The sequence below is a fragment of the Manduca sexta genome, chromosome 9 (genome assembly GCF_014839805.1).
Source record: "Manduca sexta isolate Smith_Timp_Sample1 chromosome 9, JHU_Msex_v1.0, whole genome shotgun sequence".
Taxonomy (NCBI): Eukaryota; Metazoa; Arthropoda; class Insecta; order Lepidoptera; family Sphingidae; genus Manduca; species Manduca sexta.
Genome location: NC_051123.1, coordinates 1,062,918 through 1,089,210, shown reverse-complemented (window position 1 = coordinate 1,089,210; position 26,293 = coordinate 1,062,918). Strand labels below are relative to the sequence as shown.

The window sequence follows — 26,293 nt, the reverse complement described above, 5'->3', positions numbered from 1 at the left end:
ACTAGATACATATTTTTTTTTACATTTCAAACATATAGAATATTCAGTTACACGCCGAATATTCTGCAGTCTTCCTAGCCGAATAGCCGCGAAGTCTCAGGTGAAAACAAAAAAAACGTCGCGAGGTCCCGGGCGGATCAAAAAAATCCCGTTAATAATATTTTTGTCGGTAAGATCGCAAGAAAAGGTCCTCCAATGCAACGTGCGAAGCTCCTGGGCTGTTGCCCGGTTCGCCTTCTCAAAGGCAGTCTTTGAGCTGAATATTAGACAAAAGTAAGCTGGCGCCGTGAAAACTTATATCAACGTATTAATTCTGCCCTTTGGAATGTTAAAAATAAACGCGAGTTGTAAATCGATGTCGGTTAATTTTGATGTTGTCACACGTTAGTATCTCACAGTCACGTGTTAGTATCTCAACTAATCCCAATTAAACGACACTGGAGTGGTTTTTTTTTGGGTATCGGACCCCGCAGTCGACACCGGGGGAAACCCGCGAATGGAATACGGGAATTCCCGACTTCGCGACTGCAGGCTCCTGGAGGGAAGTTGGGAGAGGATAGCTGGTAAGGAAGTGTGGGGAAAGGATAAGGAAACCTCTTAGGATCGGAGGAGGGGAGAAGGCTAGGAACTGTTCGTGAGCCCTTATAGGGCTCAATGTGAATTGGTAACCATGAGGTATACACACTTAACTGTATGCGTAGGGCCGCGATAAATGTCCCCGTGCAGGGGCGTGCATTCGGTGTGGCGACCGAGCGCACAAGAATTGCCAGGGGAGGACGGGGGGGACGTGTCGTCTTTTATTTACCACATTCTAAGCACGCTGTCTCGTTTGTTCAAAATATATACGCGCTTTTTTTTAAATCTAAAGGTCGACGCATGTATAGGGATTAACACAACAATAAATTGCATTACATTTTTGTGTTAATTGATTTTGAATATTATTGCAATGAAGACAATGTCGATAATAGTTTGACAATAAAATATCTGTGATGCGCTCCACCGTATATTATGCGCTGACCCTAAAAATAGTTTTCCCCCCTTTGTTGGTTGTCAATTTAGGTGGTAACACAAATTAGGTGACTTCTTGAATTTCTTTATTTACGTCGTCGCTCGTGTCTACTAAAACTGTTATAAAACCAATATTTTCCACATTTACAATTACTATTTCACATATAATCTAAATAAGAATAATTAACCGTAAAGCAGCAAGCAAGCAATAAAAATCCAAATGGTACAGGAAACATATTCAGTTGTGATAAGCCGGTCACGATGTTGGCCATTTCGTTTGGCGCGACCTTTGATCCGCGCTGTCGTTACCAAAACGCATGATTGTGTGCGCATTATGGAGTTTATGAATGTTTTCCTGTGATGGGAGAGGTTTTTGATATCCCCCGAATAGTTTATGGGGTAGGTAAAGTGTAAACGCAATGTGATATTTAAGACTAGGTGTTGCTCGCGGCATCGTCCGCGTCCAAGTCCCTCACCGCTACAAAAACACGACGCTAGCGCCATCTTTTTAAAAATATTATTAAAAATTTATTTGTTGTCTACGGGAACAAGTTACTGGGATAAAATATAGCCTATATGATAATCCAGGCCATGGTTTATGTGCGTGACAAATTTCTTCAAAATCTGTTCCGCTGTTTCTGAGTTTATTTTTACAAACATCCAAACATTATAAAAAAAACTTTTGCATTTATAATATCTTCATGAATGTAGTGTACCTACGTGAATGTATTAGATTGAATTAAAATTTAAATAATTTGATATATTATGCGAGGAAATTTAGAATATAAGTAAACAAAGTTTTAAATTCATAATTCCATAATTATATTATAAATCCGAATCCTGGGAAAATACAACTCGTATACTGGGACTTGTGTCCTAGAAATGCTAGGTATTTTATAATTCACTAATGCTGTGAATAGAAATTAATCAAACCTAAATTAGTGTCTTCTAAATTTTAGTTGCTTATTATTTCCATAGTGTCCTTATAATAGTGCTAAAAATAAATCTATGTTGATAATAAAATAAATATTACTACAATATAAATTTAGGGATATATTTAAATACGGGTTTGTTGTTTCGTTATATTATATTTAACGTCATGTATGAAGAGACATTTTTAATCAGACAGTAGCTTAGTTAATATCTATTTGAGTTTCCGTCTATTTGAATATGAAATACGTAAAAAAAGTGACAAATATCGGATCAGTTAATTGGGAAATAATATTTATGGTAAGAAAGTAATCTTATTCTTTATTACCAAATATAAAGTCGACCAAGTGACACTGCATTCTTCGATAGTCGTCACAATTTTGCCGGCCTGTCTTTATGAACGTATACCGTCACTATGGAGGGTTTCTCCGAAACACATTGATTCATTAGTCATTTTTAAAATCGTTTATGAATGCAATGCATTGTAATCGTATGTAGGTATTTAAATAAAGTAAACTGCAAGAAATTTGCATTAATCATCACAAAAAAAGGAGCTATAGCCTAGTAAGTAAGGAGTAAAGGACTGCCGAGACGAATGTCCGCTGGTTCAATACCCAGAAGCACACACCTATCATTTTTCTAAAGTTACGTATGTAATAACTTAATTAATTTTGAAATATTTTTCACTAAAAGGAAGCTACTCTTGAGTGTCATAGGCTATTTTTTTTCCGGGATAACTTTCACGCGGGCGGAGCCGTAGGCAAAAGCTAGTATTTTCTAATTTGCTACCCACAAATTATTCCTGTAATACTATAGCAACTTGAAGGAATGATAAACGCCCCACTTGCTCGTATGTGACCTTAGGGTCCCGCGCGTAAGCACGCGTGCTCACAAGGGCCTTGGCGTCCACTTGAAAAGAGCTCTCAAAACGCCATCAATCGCATGTATATTTGGGTTACGTCAGTTTTGTACGTCGCTTTGTGCTTGCTGTCCCAATTGCGGAGGAAGGCACTTCTTTTATAAAGTCTCGTGCGATTTAAGTGAAAACAATGCTTTTTTGAATTATATTTTCATATAGATCTAATGTAGGGATGAATAGAAATATGTAGGTCGGAGATTTGCCGATTACGTTAAAATTATGAATTATTGAACTAGCATTATTATTTAGAATATGAAGGGCAAGCTTGTGAATTCGAATCTTGTAAAACTATGATAATTTGTATTTGATGTGGTGATATTTTTAACCTCTGTATTTATTGTAATTTTGGGTGCTTATACAATTATGTGAGTTACTGTTAATTAATTAAGCACCAAGCACCAGCACAAGTATCCCCCGATCTCGTTGCGACTGTAGAAAGGTGCCGGATGATGGTCCGCTCAACTTAATACATAATTTAAAAACTAAAATTAACTTAAAAACTAAAATACATGCCAAGTAATTATAGATAAAATAAGGCACATTGATGCAGATTTTGGTGCAGTTTGCCTTCAAGCCGTTTGGTGCAATTTCATGCAGTTTGATGCAGTTTCGTGCAGGTGCAGGTTGGTGCCGTTTCTTGCAGTTTGATGCAGTTTTGGGCTGGTGCAGTTTCATGCAGTTTGCTGCGGTTTGGTGCAGATTAGGTCAAACTGCCTGTCGTTACATGCAGTTTAGGTGGTTCTGCATGCAGCTTGATGATGTTCCGTGCAGATTGCAGATTGTCTTCATGCAGTTACTTGCCGTTTGGTGCAGAATTGATTGTTCTGCATGCAGTTTCGCGTAGTTTGATGTAAACTGCACGTTTTCTACTGTTCACCACGGAGCGACAGTAAAACGCTGTTGCCTCTGCGGTATTCGCGACGCGACTTTTTGATAGTATATTATCACTTTTATAGAAATAAGGTCGGCTAATTATAAGTCACGCGTCCGCCTACCCCTACGGAGATAAAGGCTTAATTATATTTCTGTATGAATAACATAAATATCTATTTTACTAGATTTTAGCAATCTCAGTGCTTCACTCCCCTGTTTACCCTCCAAAAACCTCCCGACCTTTCAATACCGGCACCTGCTACTAAAAATAAAAAGCTCACTAAAAATATTATTGAAACAAAATGGAATTTCAAACATTCCAATAAATAAAACATGAGTACGATAACAGATTATGAATGTGTGACGAATTTCGGCGTACAGTTGACAACTACTTTTCGGAGGTCGTTTCACTGTGTGCGAGCAATTATTTAATTTCCAAAATTGGTAAATTGTACTCGTTCGTTATGGAACGCTTTTAGCTTTGTTTTAGTAAAAAAAAAAAAAATATTTTATGTCTAATGTTATCTCCGGGACAAATTGACCGGAGAGGTTATGTGGTTCGCTGGAACAAATTGTCCAGTTTCGTGAGGAATACAGTGTGTAATGCGAACGACGATGGAAGCGAAGATCACATTTTATTCGCTTTCTGACTATCCTTTGATATCGTATTACGGATCAAACGCGAATCGGTGATTTAGATCGGTCTTAAACAAACATTGTGGGTTTGTAGTTAAGTCCTAAATGATTTATTTTAAAATAAAATATTTATCACGAAGGCGAACAAAGTTGCTTTTATGATACGTTGAAACAATTTATAAGAATAATTATTATTTCTGAATTATAATTTAAAATGACATATAACTATGGACATCTTAAATTAGGGATAAAATTTATATTGAATACAAGGTACAAACCGAAGTAACCAGCTCGGGCTGGCAGGTAGGGGAAATAAAAGGATAACGCGTCGCGACCCCCTCCAGCAAGGACGTGTTCCCTACGATTTTCATTCATCGCACTTGGTTTTATTTATCAGTAAAGAAACTTTAAGGGCGTGTTGAAAAACTTCTGAGTAAATCGTACTCACAGAAATGTATAAGCCGACCAAATACAAAAGTCGTTCTAAACTATGCTCCCAAATGAATGGTAATAAAATGAGTACTATCTACATTAGATGTTTGATATACTGTCAATATGATTATCTTGAAATTTATAAAACAGACCCTTAGTATAATAAAACTTAACTTATAGCGGCGATAACTTAGTTTGGTGTGGAACGGACTGCCAAGACGATTGTCCGCAGGTTCAAATCCGAAGGGCACACACTTCTGACTTTTCTAAGATTATGTGTGTATTCTTTGTGAATTACCGCTTGTTTTAACGATGAAGGAAAACATCGTGAGAAAACCTGCATACCTGAGAAGTTCTCTATAGGAATTTTAAAGGTGTGTGAAGTCTACCAATCCGCACTAGGCCAGCGTGGTGGACTAAGCCCTAGTCCCTTTCAGTAGGAGAGGAGGCCCGTGCCCAGCAGTGGGACAGTTTATATACAGGGCTCATATTATATAAAACGTAATATTATTTTTAAAATTGTGTTTTATAAAGTGTTTTATCATTTGCAATTCAAAAAGGCGCTAGAAAAATCGTGTGAAATAAAAATTTTAATCTAAACGCGGATATTGTCATTGTGTTGAAAATATAACAAAAGAAAATAAACGTTGCCAATTTTGGCGACTTAAGGTCGAAACGTAAAAGGATCCGTGGATGCAGACGTTACGAAACATTTTAACAGTTATTAAAATCACTTCGCGTTATATTTTTGGTAAAATTACGTCATCCGTGCATTCATTCGTTGGATTATGTAAGAGTCAAGACGCAATGTCAACAAAACTGTGCTAAAAAGTGCATACGTATATTGTAACGTTGTACCGTCGGCACGAAAAGATGTATAAGCGGTTAAACACCAAACGTGTGATCTTTTTGTCAACGTATTTCGTTTAGGATCGACTCTACCTACCTCCATGATAGCTTGTTATAGAGTAAAGGTAGCAACAATGACCCAATTACAGGCATCAGATGTGATAAGTAAATGGGTTTTTGGTTAAAGTCATTAGAAATCGAACCTAGTGAATGTTTCTTTTTTGATTGGAAGGTACGCGATACGACCGCCCATAAACAGTAGATACCACCATCCAACACCATGAAATATAAGGTATTGTTTGGTATTCCACTGCGCTCGCCATCCTGAGAGATGAGATATTAAGTCTCATTATGTCCAGCAGTAACTGGCTACAATGTCTTTCAAACCGGAACGCAACAGTGATTTTATACTGCTGCCTGACAGCAGAAATAGACATGGCGGTGTTAACTACCTAGGCGGACTCACATATGTGAGACCTACCACCAGTAAGCATCAACAATGACCTGATTACAGACATCTGATGTGATAAATGGTTTATTGGTTAGTCATCAGTGTAAACCAAATCTCGTGCATTATCACTCTTCTAAAGAAGGCTTCGTACTCTTCCCTTAAAGTCCGTATTGCTGGAATAGAATCAATAAGGAGTAACAGGAACGCAAAAATTTCAGTGCATTTTTATGTTTACCGAGCAAACCGATGACATGTCGCCGCCGCGATGACTTCCTGAAACGTTATCGGTCTCATTTGCATAATTGTTTACACCGTCAACGATAAAACTTCAACCTTCCGTCATGGTGATAAAGTTTATTATCCATCGCCGCCGTAGAGTTTCTGCGAACCGATCTGATGGAGTCACGACTGTCCTTTGTGAGCATACCTAGACTTTCTAGAAATTCCTTTGCAACTATGTTAGTATTCGTGGAGTGGGGACGGGTTGGGGGGTAACCTTATCCCCACCCTTCACCCTGCAGTCTCACCCTTCATTCTCCAGACTCAAAGGACGGGGAGAAAGGTCAATAACTTGTACCAAGACGCTTCGCGGGGTCGGCTTGCATTGAAACGACTTTTGTTTTCTTTGACATTAATGAAATTAAGGGATGAAAGGTATCCGTCGGTAATGAAAATATAACCTTACCAAATACAAAAGTATATCACTTGAATTATTTTATTCACATTGCTGTAAATTTTAATTTGTTGGTTACATTATACTAACGAGTAACTTATATTGAATGGTAAAAGTCAGTCTTGAAATATAAAATTTATTTAATGTTATTGGCAACTCCTCACGAAATGCTATCTATACAGTATACTAATAAAACTGAAGTATGTTCATGCACACTAGTTCCACCTCTGCCCACCCTATCTGCAATACAGACGCCGTTCAAACTAAATATATCCCCAAAACCGGCAACACCGATAACAACGACATCTGCATTGCACATTTACAATAATATTCAACGGTTAATGCTTTTCTATTGATTGATGCGTACTATTTTTGTACCGAGACTGTCCATAGAACAGTTTTGTTGGAAATCGACTGCGCCCGTCACTCGGCGGCGCTGTTTAAGTGTTATTAGACGGGTCGGTCGTTTCCGTTTCCCCCGCACCCCCCGCGCGAATGACGCGGAAGGCGGAAGCAGTTAAGTTACACACGTGGTGTTTTTTTTTTTGGACAGTTTTCGGCGCTAGTGATATTTTGGGATTGATTTTGATGTCTAAAATGATTAGTTTTGATGATAGTTATGTGTTGCTTTCGTTCGCGGTTTCACTTGCGTGAAATGCTGTTAGTTTTTTTTATCCTTTGTCGTAAGAACTAGGTTCTTAGCCAGGGGCGTAGCTACCACCGTATCACCCGTCTCAATGACATGGGGCCCCCAAGCTTTAGTGATCCTTCTTGGCCCATATCTACATTAAACAAAGCGGGAGCCTAAAAGTTCGCACTGCCCTGAAAGACTGCAACAAATTTTGATATAGGGCCCCTGTATTACAGTAAATTACAATCTACTTTATAAAACTAATAAGCAGTACAATTTTAAAAATGCTGTTAGTGACAAATAATAAAAAACGTCCAGGGGTGTTAGGAATTACGAATGGCTTTAAGTCTAACACTTAGGAAGAAAAAACAGAAACATTTTGCCACACAGTCATGTTATTGGTTTGAAAAATAACATAAAAAATAATAATCTTTTAAATTCAAATTAACTATTGTGTAAGTTATGATGCATGATGTAGTTTAGTGTAAGTAGAGAAACACAGCTATCTTCTACCGTTATACTGCTATATGTGAAAATAATTTAATGTGTGTTCTCTGTTGTAAACTCTCAAAATAAATAAATATATATCACTGCTCGGAATGTCAAGAGCAAAAATTCAAATAAGAATTTATGACGTACTTGAAGTATGGATAAGTTTCCATGTAGATTATATCACTCGAGAAGTCAATGGCCCTCCTCTGTTTCCGTTATTAAGTGAACACTTGGAACTTTTTGTTTACATTACAAAGTTTTGAAGGATTGAAATGTGTCACATTTATGTTACGGTGAGAGTGATTTTATGTTTAAATATTATAAATGAGCATTTGTCGTGTCTGGTTTGGCGGCAAAGTCGATAGGCTGTGGAGGTCTTGGTTCGAATCCAAGACTCGACAATGCTTTATGTTGGTTTTTATCTGGTTTAATTAAGACTGAATCGATTTAAAAGGTTTCAAGTCAAACTAAAAGTTGATCGAAAATACTATTGCTAATACTTTCTACAACACCCTTGAAAAAGTGTATACAGATCAAAATTATTATAACTTTCAAGGTTCCATTAGTGGCTGCGTTTCAAAATTCGTAAAATACTTCCATACATTATTTATTACCTACAAACTTACCCTCATTTCAATCGCCAAAAAATAAGTTGTTTAATTTGTCGTATGTACTTTGTTTTTTTGTATTACATTTAACATTACTCTCAATTTTCCCGTCTGTACAAAAAAAACTAAACAAGAATTTATTTCTACTAAGCTCCCTCTCATATGGTCGCCAACGTCTATATGATAGCCAAGCTAAAACTGGAGAGACGTATATCGCAACAAACAATGACCCCCGTAATCTTAATTGCCCACCAGGTGGTACTAGAAGTGGCGCATCGCGTGGACCAGGAGGGCGGGGTGGCGGTGGACTCCGTCGTCGAGAAGCTGATCTTCAAGCCCCAGGACGTGGTCTCCATACGCGCCAAGGACTCCGACCTTGAATACGCGACGCACGATGTGTTCCAGACGGACAGCGCGATATCTAGCAAGTTTAATGGTGAGCCTTTAAATACCGATTGTATTTTTTTTTATACGGGGACTGCAGAGACCCCCTGTACCTGATGGTAAGCGGACTGGGGTCCAATAGAATGTCGACTGACGAGAGATGATTACCCCCTCGCCAGTCGACACAATAATGCCGGCCTGTTGGAACCGGATGCGGCACACTTACGTGGGCCACTATGACGGGTTTTAACCTTGTGTACGGTGGTCGCTACACGGGCAGATATAAAATATACCCTACCACACACAGCTGGTGAAATATAGACCTGCCTACCCTCAAATAGAAAAAAGCGTGATACTACGTATATTAATTTGCGAAAAGAAAATGTAATAGTATTTCTTTTAAAGTTATAGTCCACGAGAATCGCATTATATTCGTATAATCGATAACAAACAAACTGGTTTGCTCGTTATAACACAAAGTAATTAACAATACACGTTTAAGTAATTCCCCCAATTAGCACCGTTCTTAGCACTTGTCTGTACAAAGTTATTATGCGGGAAATCCCGCGTTATTGTATATCGGTGTTGTCTATGAATTTTAATTGTTTAAAACTCGACAGGAATTTTAGGAAATGATTTTTTTGTCTGAATTATATTATGAAGAAGATTCTCTTTCTATGATAAATTATCTAATAATTATTGACTTGGAATAAAATAATTAAGATAATCAATCCTTTCACTTACTTTCTATCTCTGTTTCTACCGGTTAATCAGTATTGAAAATTACATTATAACTAAACTTTCATCCTTTTGAATAAATGTCTAACTATAGCTTACGGTCAGTGCCGAATTTATACTCTCTTTAGGCATATGCCACGCAGTTTGTGCCGCCCCACGGGTCCTATTTTGGGTGCTAAATAAAAAAAACCCTGAATGCGACTATGCTACATAGTTACAATACCGATTGACAAATTCAGCACTGCTCAACGGTCCCGGCCAAAAGTCCATATCCGGATAAAATACTGCGGAAATGTAACTTCCTATACAAATTTCCAATTTTTTACCGCTTTACAACTGAAAACTGTGGAAAACTGTGTTGTACAATTATCTTCGATATGTAATCCTAATTTATAAAAAAAATACAATCATTTTTTATCCCAAATATATAAAATAACATGTATACAAAGACCGTATAACTAATATAAAACAATATTATATTGAAGGAACAGTATTTGGTCCAGGCAACGGACGGTCGGCTGAGGAGCGCCACCTGGAGCCGTGGGACGGCTGCGAGGCAGACGCGGGCGACGCGCCCTCGCTGAACGGCGACGCGCGCCTCGAGGAGCTCGAGCTCGACCACCGCGCCAACGGCTGGGACGCCAACGACATGTTCCGCAAGAACGAGGAGGTGTACGGCGTGCACAGCACCTACGACCACTCGCTCACCGGCTACACGCTGCCGCTGCAGAGGAAGGACACGCAGGACTATAGGTGGGGATGACGGCACGCCCATAGACTAGCGACACCGTACTGAACTTTGATTTACAATGTACTGCGCGCGTCACTCTGAGACATGAGATGTTATGCCTACAATGCGCTTTATAAAAATGTCCTTCAAACCTTACTAATAAACGTTGTATACGTCTCCATATACAATGTTTTGTCTCGCTTCCTCTGACGTTAATTTCACTGAACATAGCTAGACCAAACGTTGACCAGTTAATACATACGTTAATATTGGACAGTGGGTCAGTGTACAATACAGGGCTGGTACATTGTGATATTGTTATTGTGTTGGTGCTGTTCTGTGTTGTCAACTTTCGATGGCAGAAAGAGGAAAAATTACGTTTAGAGACGCTTTCTGAGTACTTCTTTAGATCCTCTTTGAAAAATCTAATTTATACCATTGTTATAACAAAGTATTCCTTCACTACAGAGATGCAGAAGCAAAGGCGGAAGAGATCGCAGCGGAAATAGAGAGCGCCGCGACGTACAAGGCTCGCATCGAGCTCGAGAATGGAGACGAGGAGGAAAGGTTCGCGGCCGTGGTGCGTCCGCAGGAGGGCAGCTCCGCCGGCAAATACGTCATACCCAACAAGAGAAAAAATATACAGGTCAGTTGTTTAATGGAGTCTGAATCGAAGTGTGGGCTTAAAGTTATAGTGTCTTTAACTATCGTTTTTATACTGGATATGGGTCTATAATTATTTGACGTTATCTAAACAGTTTCAGAAATAAACTACATAAATATATCAGAAAATAAAAATCATATTTTTTTTTATTTTAAGTAAACCAATAATATGATGAACATATACTTGCAATTGTATTCAAATGTTTTGTTTCCATCATTCCAGACGGGCAAATTAGTAAAGCCCACTACAGGCAACGGCAACAACGGTGGCTCGCCGGGCAGCGCGAGTGGCGCGGCGGGCGCGGGCGCCTCCGGGGCGCAGGGCAAGGCGCCGCCGCCCCCCGCAGCCACCCCGCCCGCCAGCGCGCCCCCCGCCGGCGTCTCCCCCGCGCCGCACACGCCGCACGCGCCGCACGCACAGCACACACCGCACGCGCCGCACACGCCGCACGCACCGCACGCGCCGCTGCCCTACCCGCCGCACGCCGCGCACGCGCCGCCCGCCGCACAGCACGCGCAGCCAGCCAAGGACAAGGAGCACAGACTCACGCGGCCGCATCTCACGCCGCCATCCGACAGGAGGCAGGATGACTCCGGGGTTAGTATTCACCTACTACGCCGAAATTTCTGTAACACTACATAAAGTTAAAAGAGAAACAAGCCAGAAGGAGAAACCACTAAGGCACTGCCAAGTTTCAGTTAAAGTCAAGATCGACCTAAGATCCTTTGTATTGTCTCCGTGAAAGCAAATGTATTACGCTGAGGGTAGATTTAATTAGAAACCATTCAATGGTCGTTCGAGTAATTAAACATGTCCGAAAGCCAATGATTCAGTTACATTTAGAAAGCAGATAAAAATCTATGCATTTGATTTGACTTGGGAAAGGGTAAATTCCCCACAATTAGTGTAACTTTGAAATTCTTAAATGATTTGTTTGACACATTGACATAAAATTGAAGAGCACTCTACATACTCTGGTAGCCTAAAACCTTTTTACTATTTCTAGATGGCAGCCGGTTCCAGCGGATCGAGCAGCTCGGCCACGTCCAGCAGCTCTACCACAGGAGGCAAGAGCTACGCGGCGCAGGCGGGCGGATACCACGTACCACCATTCCCGCACCACCACCATCCGTTAGTACCACCACATTGTGTCAACAGTTTGAATTTTCAATAGGCAGATATAAAGAAACCTAACTGGGTCCTAATATTTTGTAAAGCTGTGACATCTAATTTGGACTATATGTTTACAATTATTGGGTCTATAAGGCTTTAATTTATGCCCACAGTGACTATAGAGTCACCCTCATCTCTATTCAATAGATAGAGGCACGAGTCGTCAGCACACTCATTGGTCGGTTTGACGTCCACCGCGCCTGTTTTGCGAAATTGGTTCCTAAGTCTATTGACGTACAGGTCCCGTGCGTCTACTATACACTTTCCTCCAGTTTGTACATATGCTAGCTCGCCCCCCACTGCTGCTCTTCTGCACCCAAGACTTGTGCCATTAACTGTACTCTTAACGTACTAGTGTTCATATAATTTGTAACTAAATGTGTTTTAATCAACAGCGGCGCGTCGGGCGGCGGCAAGGTAAACGGCGAGGGCCGAGCGCCGCCACACCCGAGGCACACCTTCCCACAGCAACAGCACCACCACGTAAATACCTTACATACCTTACTTATAAACCTTACACACAACCTTCTTATTCGATAGAATAATGTGAGGAACAAATTGTACTGGTGGGATAGTCCAAAGGATTTTAATGTCATTCAATATAGCATGATGGAACTTTGTCTTACACGACATTTCAAAAGAAGGTTGTTTAAAAACAATAAATAACCATAATAAAGTCAAATATACATATTGTGTAACAGGCTGGTCTGAAATTAGCTCTAGCGGCGACGTAGGCGTTCTTTTAGGAGCCAGTCCAAAGGTTGAGCCATGAAGATGTCGCTTTGAACGGTGACTCAATACGGCGTGGTGAGCGACAAGAGCTTAGTAAGAGGAAGTACGAAGCACGCCACGAGTTACCGTGCGGGGCGCTACGACAGCGGTTTTATGCTGAGCGTCAGCGACGGGAGAGCGAGACAGATATACGGGGAAACAAGAAGGATGCCCGACATAGAACAGTCCGTGCCGCCGTCCCACTCCAAACGACGCCATCCGCTAAGCCCATTTTCCTGTGCTGTAACATTAGACCTAATTTGCACGTTTAATGACAACTTCAGTTGCAAAGAATGGGGTCAGATGTACACAACTGGTGTTAATATGTTTGTAATATTTCCAGAACCCACCGCCACAGCCAGAGAATCATACGCGGCCACCGCGCCACCACGTGCCTCCGGAGCCGAGGAGACAGGACGAAGTGCAGGTAATGATCAACATATATGGGATTCTTGCAGATCGATTGCCACGTAAACGATAGTGCAACGCTACTAGGGAGATGGTATTACTACTATTAAGCTTAAAATAGTTCAGGTATGTATCAACTGCTATACATCTAGCAAATCAAGGTAGACTAACTTTAATATCGGGATTAGATTAAAAAACGTATACGCAGGGGACTATTGGCACATAATTTATCTTTTGTGCAGGAGTTGCGCAAGTTCGGCGCAGAGTTCAAGCTGGTGTCGTCGCCCGCGCCGCCGCACGCGCAGCACGCGCACGCGCAGCACGCACCGCACGCGCCGCCGCCCGCGCACGTGCCGCTACAGAACAACCCGCAGCCACAGGTATGCGCGTTATGCTTTTGTTTGTTTACTGCATAATCTATAGTTAATTGGGCAATAAAAATGTAAGAAGGTTTCGTTGGCTCCACTACAAAAAAAAAATGGTACAGTTCGTGTTCATAATACATCATGTTTTTCCAGGCATGCCGCGCGAACAGCCCACCCGAGGTTTCGGCCAACGGTGGTGCGCCTTCAGACCCGCTGCGGCCTCATCACAAGGTATTCTTTAGGGGCATATTATTGTCTTGGTTTACGTACCAACTGTATTGGACCAGACAGGCTTTATACAAGCGGTTTTTTTACCGTTAAACGTTCGAAAATATCAAGCAAAAAAAACTTTTCTATAATGATTCCATACTATTGACGATCATATACTATCAGTTGATACTGAACGTAGATGTTAATAAACCCATGCATCCCCCCCGCAGCCGCCGCTGGCGCCGAAGAGCGAGCCGGCGGAGGAGCGGCCGAGCGGCGTGGCGTCGCCGCCGTCGCCCGCGTCCCCCGCCTCGCCCGCCGCCGACCGCGCCGCCGTCACCCTCAAGAAGTCCACGCTCAACCCCAACGCGAAGGAGTTCAACCCCGCCGCCAAGCCCTTCACACCGCGCAGCCCTTCCACACCCAATCCCAGCAGGTAATTGTTGAACAAATAGTCGAAGTCAAAAAATCTTTTTTTAAAATAGTAAAACAAGAGTATTTTTATCATCTCCATCCAATGGTTGTCTGGTAGAGATCGCCTCAAGCGATAAGACCGCTATTTTGTACCACCAATGTATTCTTTTTCACCGTCTCTATGCAAATTTGTCTTCTTTTTGTTTTTTTTTTTTAGATTTTTGGTATACAAAAAGTTTTAAATAAATAAATAAAATAGTTTAAAATTAAACTGTCATGAATAAGGCGATAAATAGGGTGATTTAAAAAGCTTTAAAGAATTTAAAAAAATGCCAACAAAACGTTCTCAAATAGTTGAAACAAGAGTGACGTCGTCCCAATTACAGTGCCTAAGTGCGAAGGAGATGGCGAGATGTTCCCGCTCCACGCAAAGGCTTATCAATATTTTGTTTTTTCTTCAAAATATTTTTTCATATTGTACGCTCTTGTGCATTAAATAATGCAATTAATCATGCGTATCAATAATCTTACATAACAATATAATGGAGAGTGAAATATCGAATATTTAAAAGATATATTTTATTGTATAAATAAGTACTAGTTATTCTAATATTGTACTGTTTCGTCCGCAGACCACACACGCCAGGCACGCCGTCGGGTATGGGCGTGGGTGTGGGCGGAGTGGGCGTGGGGGTGAGCGGCGTCGGCGTGGGCCTCGGCGGCGTCAGCGTGATGGGCCCCGGCGTCAGCTACGTGCCCGCGCCACACCCGCCGCCGCCACACATGGTACACACTAACATTACCTTTTCTTGGTTATCTCACTGATCTATCTTTATATTTGATTAATTTCGTAGCGGGATAATGACATATTAGTTTTCCCTGAGACTCGCCGAGCTTCACCGCTCGTTGTCAAAATGCGTGCCACTGCTGATCCTGGCTTACAGGAGTTGTAGTGGTGGGTGTGAGGACGGGAAAGTCTCGTAAGGGTCAGTTTCCTCCTTGGCAGTAACAGTCAGTCACTGTTACTTTAGACAAAATTATGACCTTTGTGTAGCAAAATTTTATGATTTGTACTTTAGTTGTTACTTTTACAATTCATGAATATACTGTGGAATGTGTTACTTTGCACTGATAATACTACGTGCAGATTTGTCGACTTTAATAATAAATATAGCGATGTTCAATAAACGATCCGATTCCGAGAATAAACCAATCAAAATAACTCATTTGTAAACATGTAAATAAAATGGTATTCCCCAGGTCGCCGCCGTCCCATACATGGTTGCAGCTACACCACAACAACCGCCCGCGTACCTGCCACATCCACACGCAGCGGTGAGTTCATACTCCTCATTATAATATAAAGAAAATTATTTCTATGCTGTCAATAATATAAAAAAAACTATTTCATTACCTACATTTATTTTAATATATATTCATATACAAATTATATTAGTAAGGTAGTTTAAATATAAATTTCCTTGTATGGAAAACCTTATTTGAAGTTCTAATATCGGATTCTGAGTCGCTACATACTATATTTAACACTTAAATTTAGGTAGCTGTTCTAAAATGGAATTTCCAGTTACATTTGATAACCCATTGCTAGGTTTTTAGCTATTACAGGTTTGGTTTGACACTAAAGATTAGGCAAATTAAGATATAACTGTTCTAGTAAGTAATCACCAGTTACATTTGGTTTTCCACTGCTAGGCCTAACAGTAGGGTATGTACCTCCCCTATTATTGCAAGTAGTTAGGTTACGTTATAATTGAAATAATTTAAGAACGAATTATTGATAGTGCAGTATCCATTCATTCATTTCTAAATTAGCATAGTTGAACAAATGGAATGAACGAAATGTAACAAGACGTGCAAGAATGAATATTATATATGCACACTTAGAGATGACTGAGATTGATACGTTATATTATATTACGTGTCGATGTTGTCATTTTCTAGAGGAAACTACAATAAGAAAACACCCACAAATAAAGGGTGAATACCGCACTATTTTGTTTTTATAATATAATGAATGTGTCGTGGCCTGGCGACGTCAGATGGAGATGGGGTGCGATTGTCGCCAGTACGGGCCGCCGATATTCGTGCTGCCGGACAAACGGGACCGACCCGACGCGGTGAGACGATGCCCACACGGCCCACACGCCCACGTGGCACACGGAATGTTTCAACAATATGTTAGTTATGTGTTAAATAAAATCAATACGAAGTCTTATTTATGCTATGCTTTTTTTATGTCGCAAGAAAATGTATATTTCAATCTTTAGAGGATGTATTATTTCTCATTATTTGAGTATAGTCGCTACTGACAGCTGTTTTCTATAAATGATCCCAATCTCAATCTTCAATCCGATTTCGAGAATGAACCAATCAGAATAACTCATTTGTAAGCATGTCAAAAAATACTTTATTCTGATCGGTCCATTTTTGAAGATAGAAAAAAGGATTGGGATTATTTATTGAAAATGGCGGTTAGTGAGAAGTTTTTTTTTTTTATAAAACTTTGAGTATAAATACATTGCTTATATTTTAATATTTACCTTCATACCTATAGTAGCTCAAATATTTTTTTCATTTGTTAAAATATTCCGTAGTCCCGTGCGGCGGTGAAGAGTGCGTGTTGCCAGATGTCAGCAATAATATTTTCAGCGTGCAGTGTTGCCTCAATAACAGCCTGTTCCTCTGTCCGCATAACGAACGATGTACGCCATTTTTTATACTCTATGGCGCTAACGCTTGCCGATTGATTTTAATTAACTAAATTGTACAGATTACCAAAAGACAAAATATTCCAAAAAAAAAATTGGAACTGTGAATTCCCAAAGTTTTTTTTTTAATATCGAGTTAGCCAAAACTAATGCCGTTTTGTATAATTTCAATAAAATAAAAAATATGCTATACAAAAGCTGATTATTTCCTTAAAGGGTAGTTGGGGATGTATAGTAGCTAAAAGTGCCCTTTGCCCAAACGATCTTGAACTGCTCTCTTATAAAGGTTATCTAGTACATTCTGTAAGATTGACCGGCGCAGTCGTCATGCGTTGAACGATATGCGGTATGTATTTTTAGTCGTCGGACCTAATTATACACGATACTTCATACTTGCATAAAGCTACCTACTAAAAAATTATAAATGACAAACACAATTTTGTTTTCTTAAATGTCCCAAGTTGTTACACTTATGCTAACTAGTTATTTGACCTATCTTATCGGTCATTAGGTATAAATATGACCTTTAAGTATAATCAGTTTCCCTTCATACTTCAAACCTGACTTCACACAGGCAAAAAATACCTAAACGCCAAATTTCCTGTAGAAAAATATGTTCATGTATTTAGGACGAGAATCGAACACTAAACTACCAGACCCTTCCCTTCGCCAGTCACACATACATACATAACCACAGCACTACAGCGATTCTTTTCACAATAAAACACAGAAAAAAAACACTGAAAAACTTCTTTAATAGGTCTGTCGACTATCCAATTATATGTATTATTTGTCTCCTTTTATTGTACATGTTATACTTTTTTGTTCCATAATTATTATTTTTTATTTATTTCTTCCCTTTTCTTTCTTTTCCGGGATAAAAAAATCAACTAACAAATAAAATAAATTAAACTTTTTTTATTTAAATAAATTACAAAAACACAATATAACGCTGCACTCATCCCTAAATTTAACTCACATTACACGATTCTCAATCAAATATTATCCTCCAATCATATCATTTCCTCCGGCTGCAATTTCACCAATTCCTCAGACAGACTCCACACTTTCAAAGCGAGTTCGTAGCTGTTTGCTTTCTTGCCCATCTCTTGTTCCTTACAATCGGCGAAATAACTTCCAGTTATCATGTCGCACTCGTCAGAAGTCGCCAAGTACACGCTGGTCTGCGAACCATCAGCAGGACTCTTGAAGAACGTGTACAGTATCAAAGTACGAAGCTTTTCCAGTACAGTGCCTCGATAGAATGACGTATTAACTTGTCCGGGATGTAGGCTGTTCACAACTACTCCCGTCTCCGCCAACCTCCTGGCCAGTTCGTTGCTAAACAACACGTTACATAATTTACCGTTGCAAAAACTCTGCAAATAGTTCCGTGGCGTGTTTACTTCGTTGATACGACCGTATTTGTGTAAATGCGATGATACGATGATGATGCGGCTCGGTGCTGACTTTTTCAGCAACGGTACTAACAGCACGGTCAGCAGAAACGGTCCGAAATGGTTGATCTGTAAGTCTTTGACGATGCCGTCTTCGGTTATCTCCATCGACGGGCCTATGACGCCTGCGTTGTTTATTAATATGTCCAATTTGATTCCTAAGCTTTTGAATTCCTTAACAAATTCTCTGACCGACGCCAAAGAACTCAGGTCCAAGCGTATGAAGCTTACTCTAGGGTTGTTTGTTCTTTTGATGATTCTTCTGACGGCCTTTTGCCCTCTGATCTCGTCACGACATCCTAGTATGGTCGTAGCGCCTCGTCGAGCAAGATCTAATGCTGTTTCAAAGCCCAGTCCGTTACTTCCGCCCGTTACTATGACGACCTTTCCGGTCAGCACCGCGTCGGAGTAACATTTGCCCGAAGTTATTTTGTTGTACACTTTTATGAATATTAAAATCAGTAGAAGCCATATGAACCACATTATCACCGATCACAATTCGCGATTATAGTTTTTAATTTGTAAGTGATTGAGTGGATTATTCAGTGAATATAATATTCGATAAATGCAGCGAAAATGTGTGTGCGATTCGCGACGTTATTGCTACTACACTGATTGCATATAGGATTATAAAATAAAACAATCTTACCTTTTGACATTATTATGTAAACTATTGATGCTTTATCGTATTGCACGCGGCGTTGTCTGTAATGAATATATTAAAATGTTTATCAAGCTAGGCATCCAAGAATATAAAGAAATAAAAAATAGCATATTATTGTCCATAGAAAATAAATCGATTGAATTAAATTTGCTAAAGAAACAATGATCTACAAATGAAACGAAATTTGAAATTCATTACATTATTATTTTATTTTAAAAACCTTTATTGTTAGATGTATATTTTAATCGTTTATTTTCGGTGTAATGATTTTTTGTAAACACAAAAAAGGTATTTTGTTCATAACTAGGTGTTACTCGCGGGTATGCCTGTATGAAAATAATTTCTCGAAACAAAAGTTTCACTGAGCGCTTGTCTTAATCTGGAGCTAGGTCTATCGCTATTCTTAATTTCATACAAAAGTTCATCATTTTTTATTGCACTTCATACGTATTCTTTTATAAAGGCGGTTATTTCTAACAAATATCAAAACAATTTTAATTACTATTACATTTAACAACAACGCACAAACCAGAAAACAAAAAAATCATATATACATAACACTTATCGAAGGGTTATCTGCTAGGTAGCCGGTTATCAGTGACGTTCTAGTTATCGAATGATAGGCATGTTGTCGTGTCGACATTACGGATGTTGAACTGTTAGCAATCGTACCGTGGGTCATTGTGATGGGCGAAGTCCGGATTAGTGTAGTTGTTACAAATCTGATAGGCTTTCTAAATGATATTACAAAAGGAAAAAAAAACACGCCTTTATCTTCCGATGATATTAAGGAAGTAAAAGAATCGATGTTATTAAAGAAGTTAAAGAATCGATGATATTAAAGAAGTAAAAGAATCACGCCTTTGTCTTCCAAAATGGTGGGCAGAAGTGCAACCATTTCAGTCACTTTCACCATGTATACACCGTCTGATGTGAAAGGGCTCAATCGCTATTTTGGGCTGTGAAGTTATCAGAGATATAATCTAGGAACGGTTAAAACTTATAGGTATTTCAGACTATATGTTTTTTGTAACAAAATGGAACTTAATAAAATATTCAAATTCAATGTCAGGTATACCCCAATAAGTTTCTTAGCTGTGTGGAGTGTTTATGAGCAATGATTACCAATTAATTATGATACTTACCAATTCATTTGCCTACCTGGCACTATTATTTTTATACAAACTTTACTTAAGCCTTCAAGATTTTAAGCTTCAAATTTCCACATCATTGTATAACAAACTATGCATTGACATGCGAAATACGTTGTGTGTGTTAACTGTTGTGATGTATGCAGAGTGCTATAACTTAAGCTCTACTTACCCCTAAACTAGGTTAGCGAGTTGAACTTATACTGCCGTTAAAGTATAATGGCCTAAAGACAAGAATAAAATCGTAATCAAAGTACTATTTACATAATCGTGTAATACTTCTAGACATTTACTGGAACATAGTGAAACAGGTTCCTAAGACAAGTCATTCGATTCTATCTGGACGCCACTACTGTCGATCTCGATAAACGATCTTAATCGCTTTTCCGATCCATCGCGAATATGAATTAATCAAAACATTTTCAACACGCTTATAAATGACTTATTTTGATCGGTTTATTCTCAGGATCGGATTGAAGATTAAGATAGTTTTGTTTAATTTTTTTATACTGGTACACCACAATGACCTCACTCTACCTGGTAAGCATAGTGGGCTCCAGATAGTTTCGATTAACAAGAGATGATTGCCCCTTACCAGTCGACATAGTTGTACCAGTGTGTTAGAAAATCGCATATACAATCGTTCATGGAAATTGACCGTTAAGGTTACCCATATGAAATGATTCGAAAATTCAATTTGACCGTGGATTCTCCGTGTTGTAGTTGGCGTACGGTGCCGCCATGGGAGGTGGCGCTGGCGTCGCTGGAGTGGCCGGTGGGGCCGGACAACACGCGCCCTTACCGGCACAACCACAGAGGAACTTCAGAAAAGGTAGCGTACATTTAGCATTGTGATTTGTTACATTATTGATGAGTGTGGAATGTGTTTAGGAATTAATGCTAAGCTCGAGATAGTTTATCGGATATCATATTAATCCTTTAATTTTATAATTTGTTGTTCATTCTTAGTTCTGAAGAAATAAATGAACAATTTACCTATAAAACATAAGCGAGTTTAAATTAGGTTACTGCTATTTTTATAACATCTAATTTTGTTACTAATTTTGTTCCAATATTTAAATTTAATGTATAATATGGAAAAATTATGTAAATCAGTGTTTAGAGCAATAATCAGATTAGTTAGCAGAATTTCGTTTTGTTATAAGGCAGTTAACGTACTCATACCAATACAATAGAACGTCGTGGTATTTTTTTTGATTTGATGATGCGTGAGTTATGGTCACCACGAGGAGTGACATGTGTTTTGCAGAAGCGCAACATGCATATGTGTAAGTGTCGTGACTGAGATGTGTGTTGGTGTACAGGCATGCAGGTGGCGGCGGCGACGGGCCAGCCGCTACTTGCGCCGGCGCCGATGCAGCCGTTCGTGCAGTACGGACACCCGCACGCGCCGCCGCACGCCGCGCACGCTGCGCACGCCGCGCACGCCGCGCACGCCGCACACGCCGCGCACGCCGCGCAGCCCTACCAGCACATGGTGCGTCACACGCACACACACACTAATGACACCCCTAAACAATAACCAATGTCGAATCTTAATCTTAAATCCATAAATATAACGGCAAACACCCATAGACATCCAAAGTTGAAAAAAAATGCCGTTACGGGACACCTGGCAAATGTAAAACATCGAAATTTATTTTTCTAAAAATACACTTAAAAATGTCACTTATTATTGGAAATAAATGTGCATATTAAAGACAATTTATTAATAGAAATATATTATTTTTTCTAACAAATGCGCACACCAGAGAATAGAGTGTCGTCACGAAAATAGCCGGTCTTACCCGCCGCCTTAGATGTTTCACAATTTACATCGAAAACTAGATGTATACTTTCTGTACTTGCTGTGTAACTTGTGTGTGTTCCATCGCTATAGCTAAATGCGTGCTTGTATACGCGTTAATATAGTATTCCACTTGACGTTTAGTTTCCGTCTAGTGTTTCCTTGCGTTGCGTTGATTCAGCTTCTTACTCAACCTGTTAATAATTTTATAGGTAGTGTGAGATAGCAACAGGAACGCTTATTCTTTCATCCTTTTGTTTAAAAAATACATCGTCCAAGGAATTTAGTTACACGTATTTCTTTATACAAGCACGGCCACTGCTCTGATGGTAAGTGTAATGGCGTCAATAGAGTCGATAAAATTATGCCGGCTTGTTCCAAATCCTATATACACAAACTGATCCCGAAACGTGACACATTTACGAGGACTACTATCATGTGAAGTTTCAATCTTGTGTGCGTTCGATCCAGATACCGATATCATACCATCGGCTTGTTGCAGGTGCGCATGTACCACAGCGGCGGCGTGGGCGCAGTGGGCGCGGTGGGAGCGGTGGGCGGCATGTCGGCGGTGGGCGGCGCGGGCGTGGGCGGCGAGGTGGCGGGGTACGCGCCGCCGCCCGCGCCCTCGCCCGCCGCCGCCTCGCCCGCGCTGTACCCGCCGCCGTCGCCCGCGCACACGCCGCACCCGCACCCGCACCAGCTCACGCACCCGCACCACCACTACCAGCAGCAGTTCCCGGTACACACCGACACCCACTCTGCCATATCGAAACATCGATTATACTTTATACAATCAAGTACACAACTATTGTGCTTTGTGAATTTCAATATTGACTTCCACTGCGTCCAATCGGCCTCCTAGCTTGGCTATTTGCGCTTTTTTTTTAAACAATACCTAATGTGTACGATGGAAAACAGAACAAATCTTCATTAAGCAGTCGATTTTGATTGAATCTACAAACAAAAAAAAAATTCATAGCGTGTCATTTATTTACGCGACTTTTGTTTATGCAGATGCTGTGCCCACTGATGGGCCCCGCAGCCGGCGGCAGTCACCACCATCACCACCACCACCTGACGTACGTGAACCACGCGTCCCCGCCGGAGCCGCACCCCCACACCGTACAGGTACCATACCTGCAGTGACTCGTTGTGACACACCAACATCGAATATACATTAACCGTCGGACGTCGCGACGGTACCTGTGTTAACGACTGACAATGCTTTCTCGGTTAAGTGTATTGTAATATAATGACGTATGTATGTGCGCTATAATGCTTTGGTGGACGGGACGCGCGGGACGTGGTACAGCGCGCCCGACGTATCCAGTTTATCCCCCTACTTCCCTTTCCGAACGGTGTTGTTGGTACCGATGTGATTCCGGGACAGCGGCCCGTGTGTATTTTCGTCTGCAATCTATCGATTGTATTGGACGAAAATTTTAATCGATTAATAAAATCGATTCACGTTCAGGACTGGCCGGATTCGAGTCTCGCCATGTTGTCTAGCGTGTGTTGTGCCTAGCTTGCTTCAAATGCTTTATAGAGATTATCGATAATGTCCGTTTGGCAATCATTCCCATTTATAGACTTCTTTAACTCTGTTCGAGTTAGTAGGCACTGACCTTTTTAGTTGTAAACATTTTTAATCGATTTTAATTGATGTACGCTGAAGTTCTGGCCGTTTCTTAGGTGTTAGAGCGAGACGGAGTATAAAGGCCCAAAATCGGCAAAAATAAAAAAAAATAGATTTTTATAAATATAAGAGAATAATATTTCACTTCCTTTATCATTTTCGGGACGACCGTGGTTGATGTACTGATGCTTTTCACAAAAGATCTAGTCCCTGCGTCCCGCCACGAGTGGCTAGTACTCCACGGTCCCATCACTTAATCCCTAAGGAGTGGCCAATGATGCGTACATGATTATCGCTGTTGTATCGATATTTATTCTTACTTTAAATGGGTTAATAGAGAGACAAAACATTGATTTAAAACAGTGATTAAAAAGTTTATAACTATCGGGGTGAGTCGCGAGTTCCCGCACTTGTGGCGTAAGCGCCGAGCCCGAAATGCGAAATGTACGTCGCCGACCGTCCGTCGCGTAACCTCTCGCACACCGCGCAGTTACGCGACGGTCCGTCGGAAGTGTTTGCTAACTGGTCGCTTGGTCCGCAGCCGGTGCTGCTGCAGCACGGGTCGGGCTCCACGCCGCCCGGCGCGCCGCACCCGTAACGCGCCCCCACCCCCGCCCCGCACCGCCCCACACCGCCCCGCACCGCCCCACACCGCCCACACCGCCCGCACCGACACGCGCCCGCCGTGCTAGGCCACACTGTACCCACCTCGCCATACCGGATGACGATACATCTTCCGAATTGTTCAAACAGATTTGTCTCACATTTATTTTTATTAAAATTCGTTTTTTCTTACTTGTCCTGCAGCAAAGGACATTGACCAGGTACAATATTAATTTTATATTAAAAAATGGTGTTAAAGCAGAATTTTTGAAAGATTTCAATAGAAATATGTATAACAAACAGTTTTAAACGAAAATGTTTTCGGTTTCAACTTTTGAGTAAAAGCTGTGAAGTGTTTTTTTACAGTGTAACAGGTAAGGAAAAACGAATTGTACATTTCATGATTATGCAGTTCAGTATGAATGGAATTGAAAACAACTTAGATTAAACCATTGTAACTTGAAAATTTATGGTGAAATGTTCAATAAAAATGTTTATACTGTTTGAAATGTTTGTTGTAAAACATTATTTGATATGAGGTCCTTAGTTGGCGACAATTGTCGATGGCGATCGTAGGCTGTAAAGTTGTCGATTAATCGACTCGAAATCGGCATAAATCGATACCAAAAATAGAGAAGCAAAATTTTTTGTCGCGTTGACGTGACTTAATTTGGGTTGTAATTTCAAAGTCGATACTATTTTAAATATTATGAGTTGCCGATTTCGAGTTTGAGTTGCGGAGCCCTCTTAAACAATTTACAGGTTGTGAAATACAGCTGTTAAATTAGAAATCATTGTCCATAGCAAAGATTTCCTGAGTGTTGTCAAAATTGTTTATTCATGCGCGAAAATTTCGATAAATCGACTGATTTAAAAGTAAGATCACTCGATTTTTATATATATATTCGATTGATAAGTTACAATGTAATATAGCGAGTAAATCGGATATTCATCTCATTTTTGGTAGGTATAATTTTAATTTTTTCCAAATTCGTCTTCGATTATAAATATTTTAAACACCAACGCTGTAACAACACAAAGTAATAAAAATTGCCTTTGTATTGTAATAATATTATGATTGTAATAAATATTGTTTTAACGGTTTAACGATTAATCGATGTTTTTGGATGTTTTTTACAATCGAAACTTTCACGTGACAATGAATATAAACGGTCGGTTGATGTGTAAAAAGCTTTTTTTGATTTAATTTCTACACCGTTGTTATAATTGCATATAAATGTAAATATAAAAAAAAAATACCAAACGTACCAAAGAATTGTAAAAACTTGAAATTAATCAAAAATCGTTACACGTGAAAGTTCAATTGCGGATAAATTGTGTACGTTGGTGACGTCACGAAATGGACGTCAACAATTAATCATTAAGCAATATAATGTTAAAACGCAGTCCGCTTGGCACGGCGGGAGCAAATTGTGAAATAATGATTTGCTATTATTGTTTGTGTGTAGCGAGGTCCCGCGGGACGTGTGTGTGTGCGTGCGTGTGTGCTTGACCTTGACATCGCGTGTCGTCGAGGTGTGTATTATACGTTCTAGAAACTTCTTTTGACGTCCACGTGGGAATTGTGAGGGCTGTCTAAATATGCTGGAATTATTGGGGTGCTGGAGATATGAGCAGGACTTATAAAGACGGGGTAATTCGCAAATGCTGATTATTCGAGTTTTTAAAACTATATATAATTCGTGAATCGAAATCTTAATTGGCGTTATCAAACCGTGTTTAGGGGTGGAGAAAACAAAATTAAACACAATATCAAATCGATTATTCACTTTTAGAATCGAAAATCAAATGTCGAGCGCATCGCAGCTATAATTGTTAATAATTTAATTATATCTTGTGTTTGTAAATAATACATTGTTATGT

The 26,293-nt window shown here is 40.0% G+C and overlaps 2 protein-coding genes across 7 annotated transcripts in view; one reads left to right on the top strand and one right to left on the bottom strand.

Moving 5' to 3' along the window:
• Positions 1-24,548, top strand: part of LOC115455714 (ataxin-2-like protein) — a 47,578-nt gene extending 23,030 nt beyond the window's left edge. For 2 of the 6 annotated variants that reach the window (XM_037436979.1, XM_037436984.1), the window contains exons 3-20: positions 8,758-8,938; positions 10,110-10,377; positions 10,823-11,000; positions 11,241-11,615; positions 12,025-12,149; positions 12,587-12,674; positions 13,306-13,389; positions 13,613-13,750; positions 13,889-13,966; positions 14,176-14,381; positions 14,992-15,145; positions 15,620-15,694; positions 16,420-16,497; positions 21,084-21,192; positions 21,686-21,858; positions 22,670-22,909; positions 23,185-23,298; positions 24,348-24,548. In XM_037436979.1, coding sequence (XP_037292876.1) covers positions 8,758-8,938; positions 10,110-10,377; positions 10,823-11,000; positions 11,241-11,615; positions 12,025-12,149; positions 12,587-12,674; positions 13,306-13,389; positions 13,613-13,750; positions 13,889-13,966; positions 14,176-14,381; positions 14,992-15,145; positions 15,620-15,694; positions 16,420-16,497; positions 21,084-21,192; positions 21,686-21,858; positions 22,670-22,909; positions 23,185-23,298; positions 24,348-24,404 — 2,721 coding nt within the window. In that variant the 3' untranslated portion in view covers positions 24,405-24,548. Of the gene's footprint in view, positions 1-8,757; positions 8,939-10,109; positions 10,378-10,822; positions 11,001-11,240; positions 11,616-12,024; positions 12,150-12,586; positions 12,675-13,305; positions 13,390-13,612; positions 13,751-13,888; positions 13,967-14,175; positions 14,382-14,991; positions 15,146-15,619; positions 15,695-16,419; positions 16,498-21,083; positions 21,193-21,685; positions 21,859-22,669; positions 22,910-23,184; positions 23,913-24,347 lie in introns of those variants that run through there. The other 4 variants (XM_037436981.1, XM_037436980.1, XM_037436983.1 and 1 more) reach the window with 4 other exon arrangements.
• Positions 17,824-19,176, bottom strand: LOC115455711 (retinol dehydrogenase 14-like). Its single transcript, XM_037436986.1, has one exon. The coding sequence runs from the start codon at positions 19,026-19,028 to the stop codon at positions 18,102-18,104; it is 927 nt and encodes a 308-aa protein (XP_037292883.1). The 5' UTR covers positions 19,029-19,176; the 3' UTR covers positions 17,824-18,101.
• Positions 24,549-26,293: the final 1,745 nt, after the last annotated feature.

Coding starts and splice junctions, on each gene's coding strand:
- LOC115455711 (XM_037436986.1), bottom strand. CDS start 19,028: ATGTGGTTCATATGGCTTCTACTGATTTTAATATTCATAAAAGTGTAC.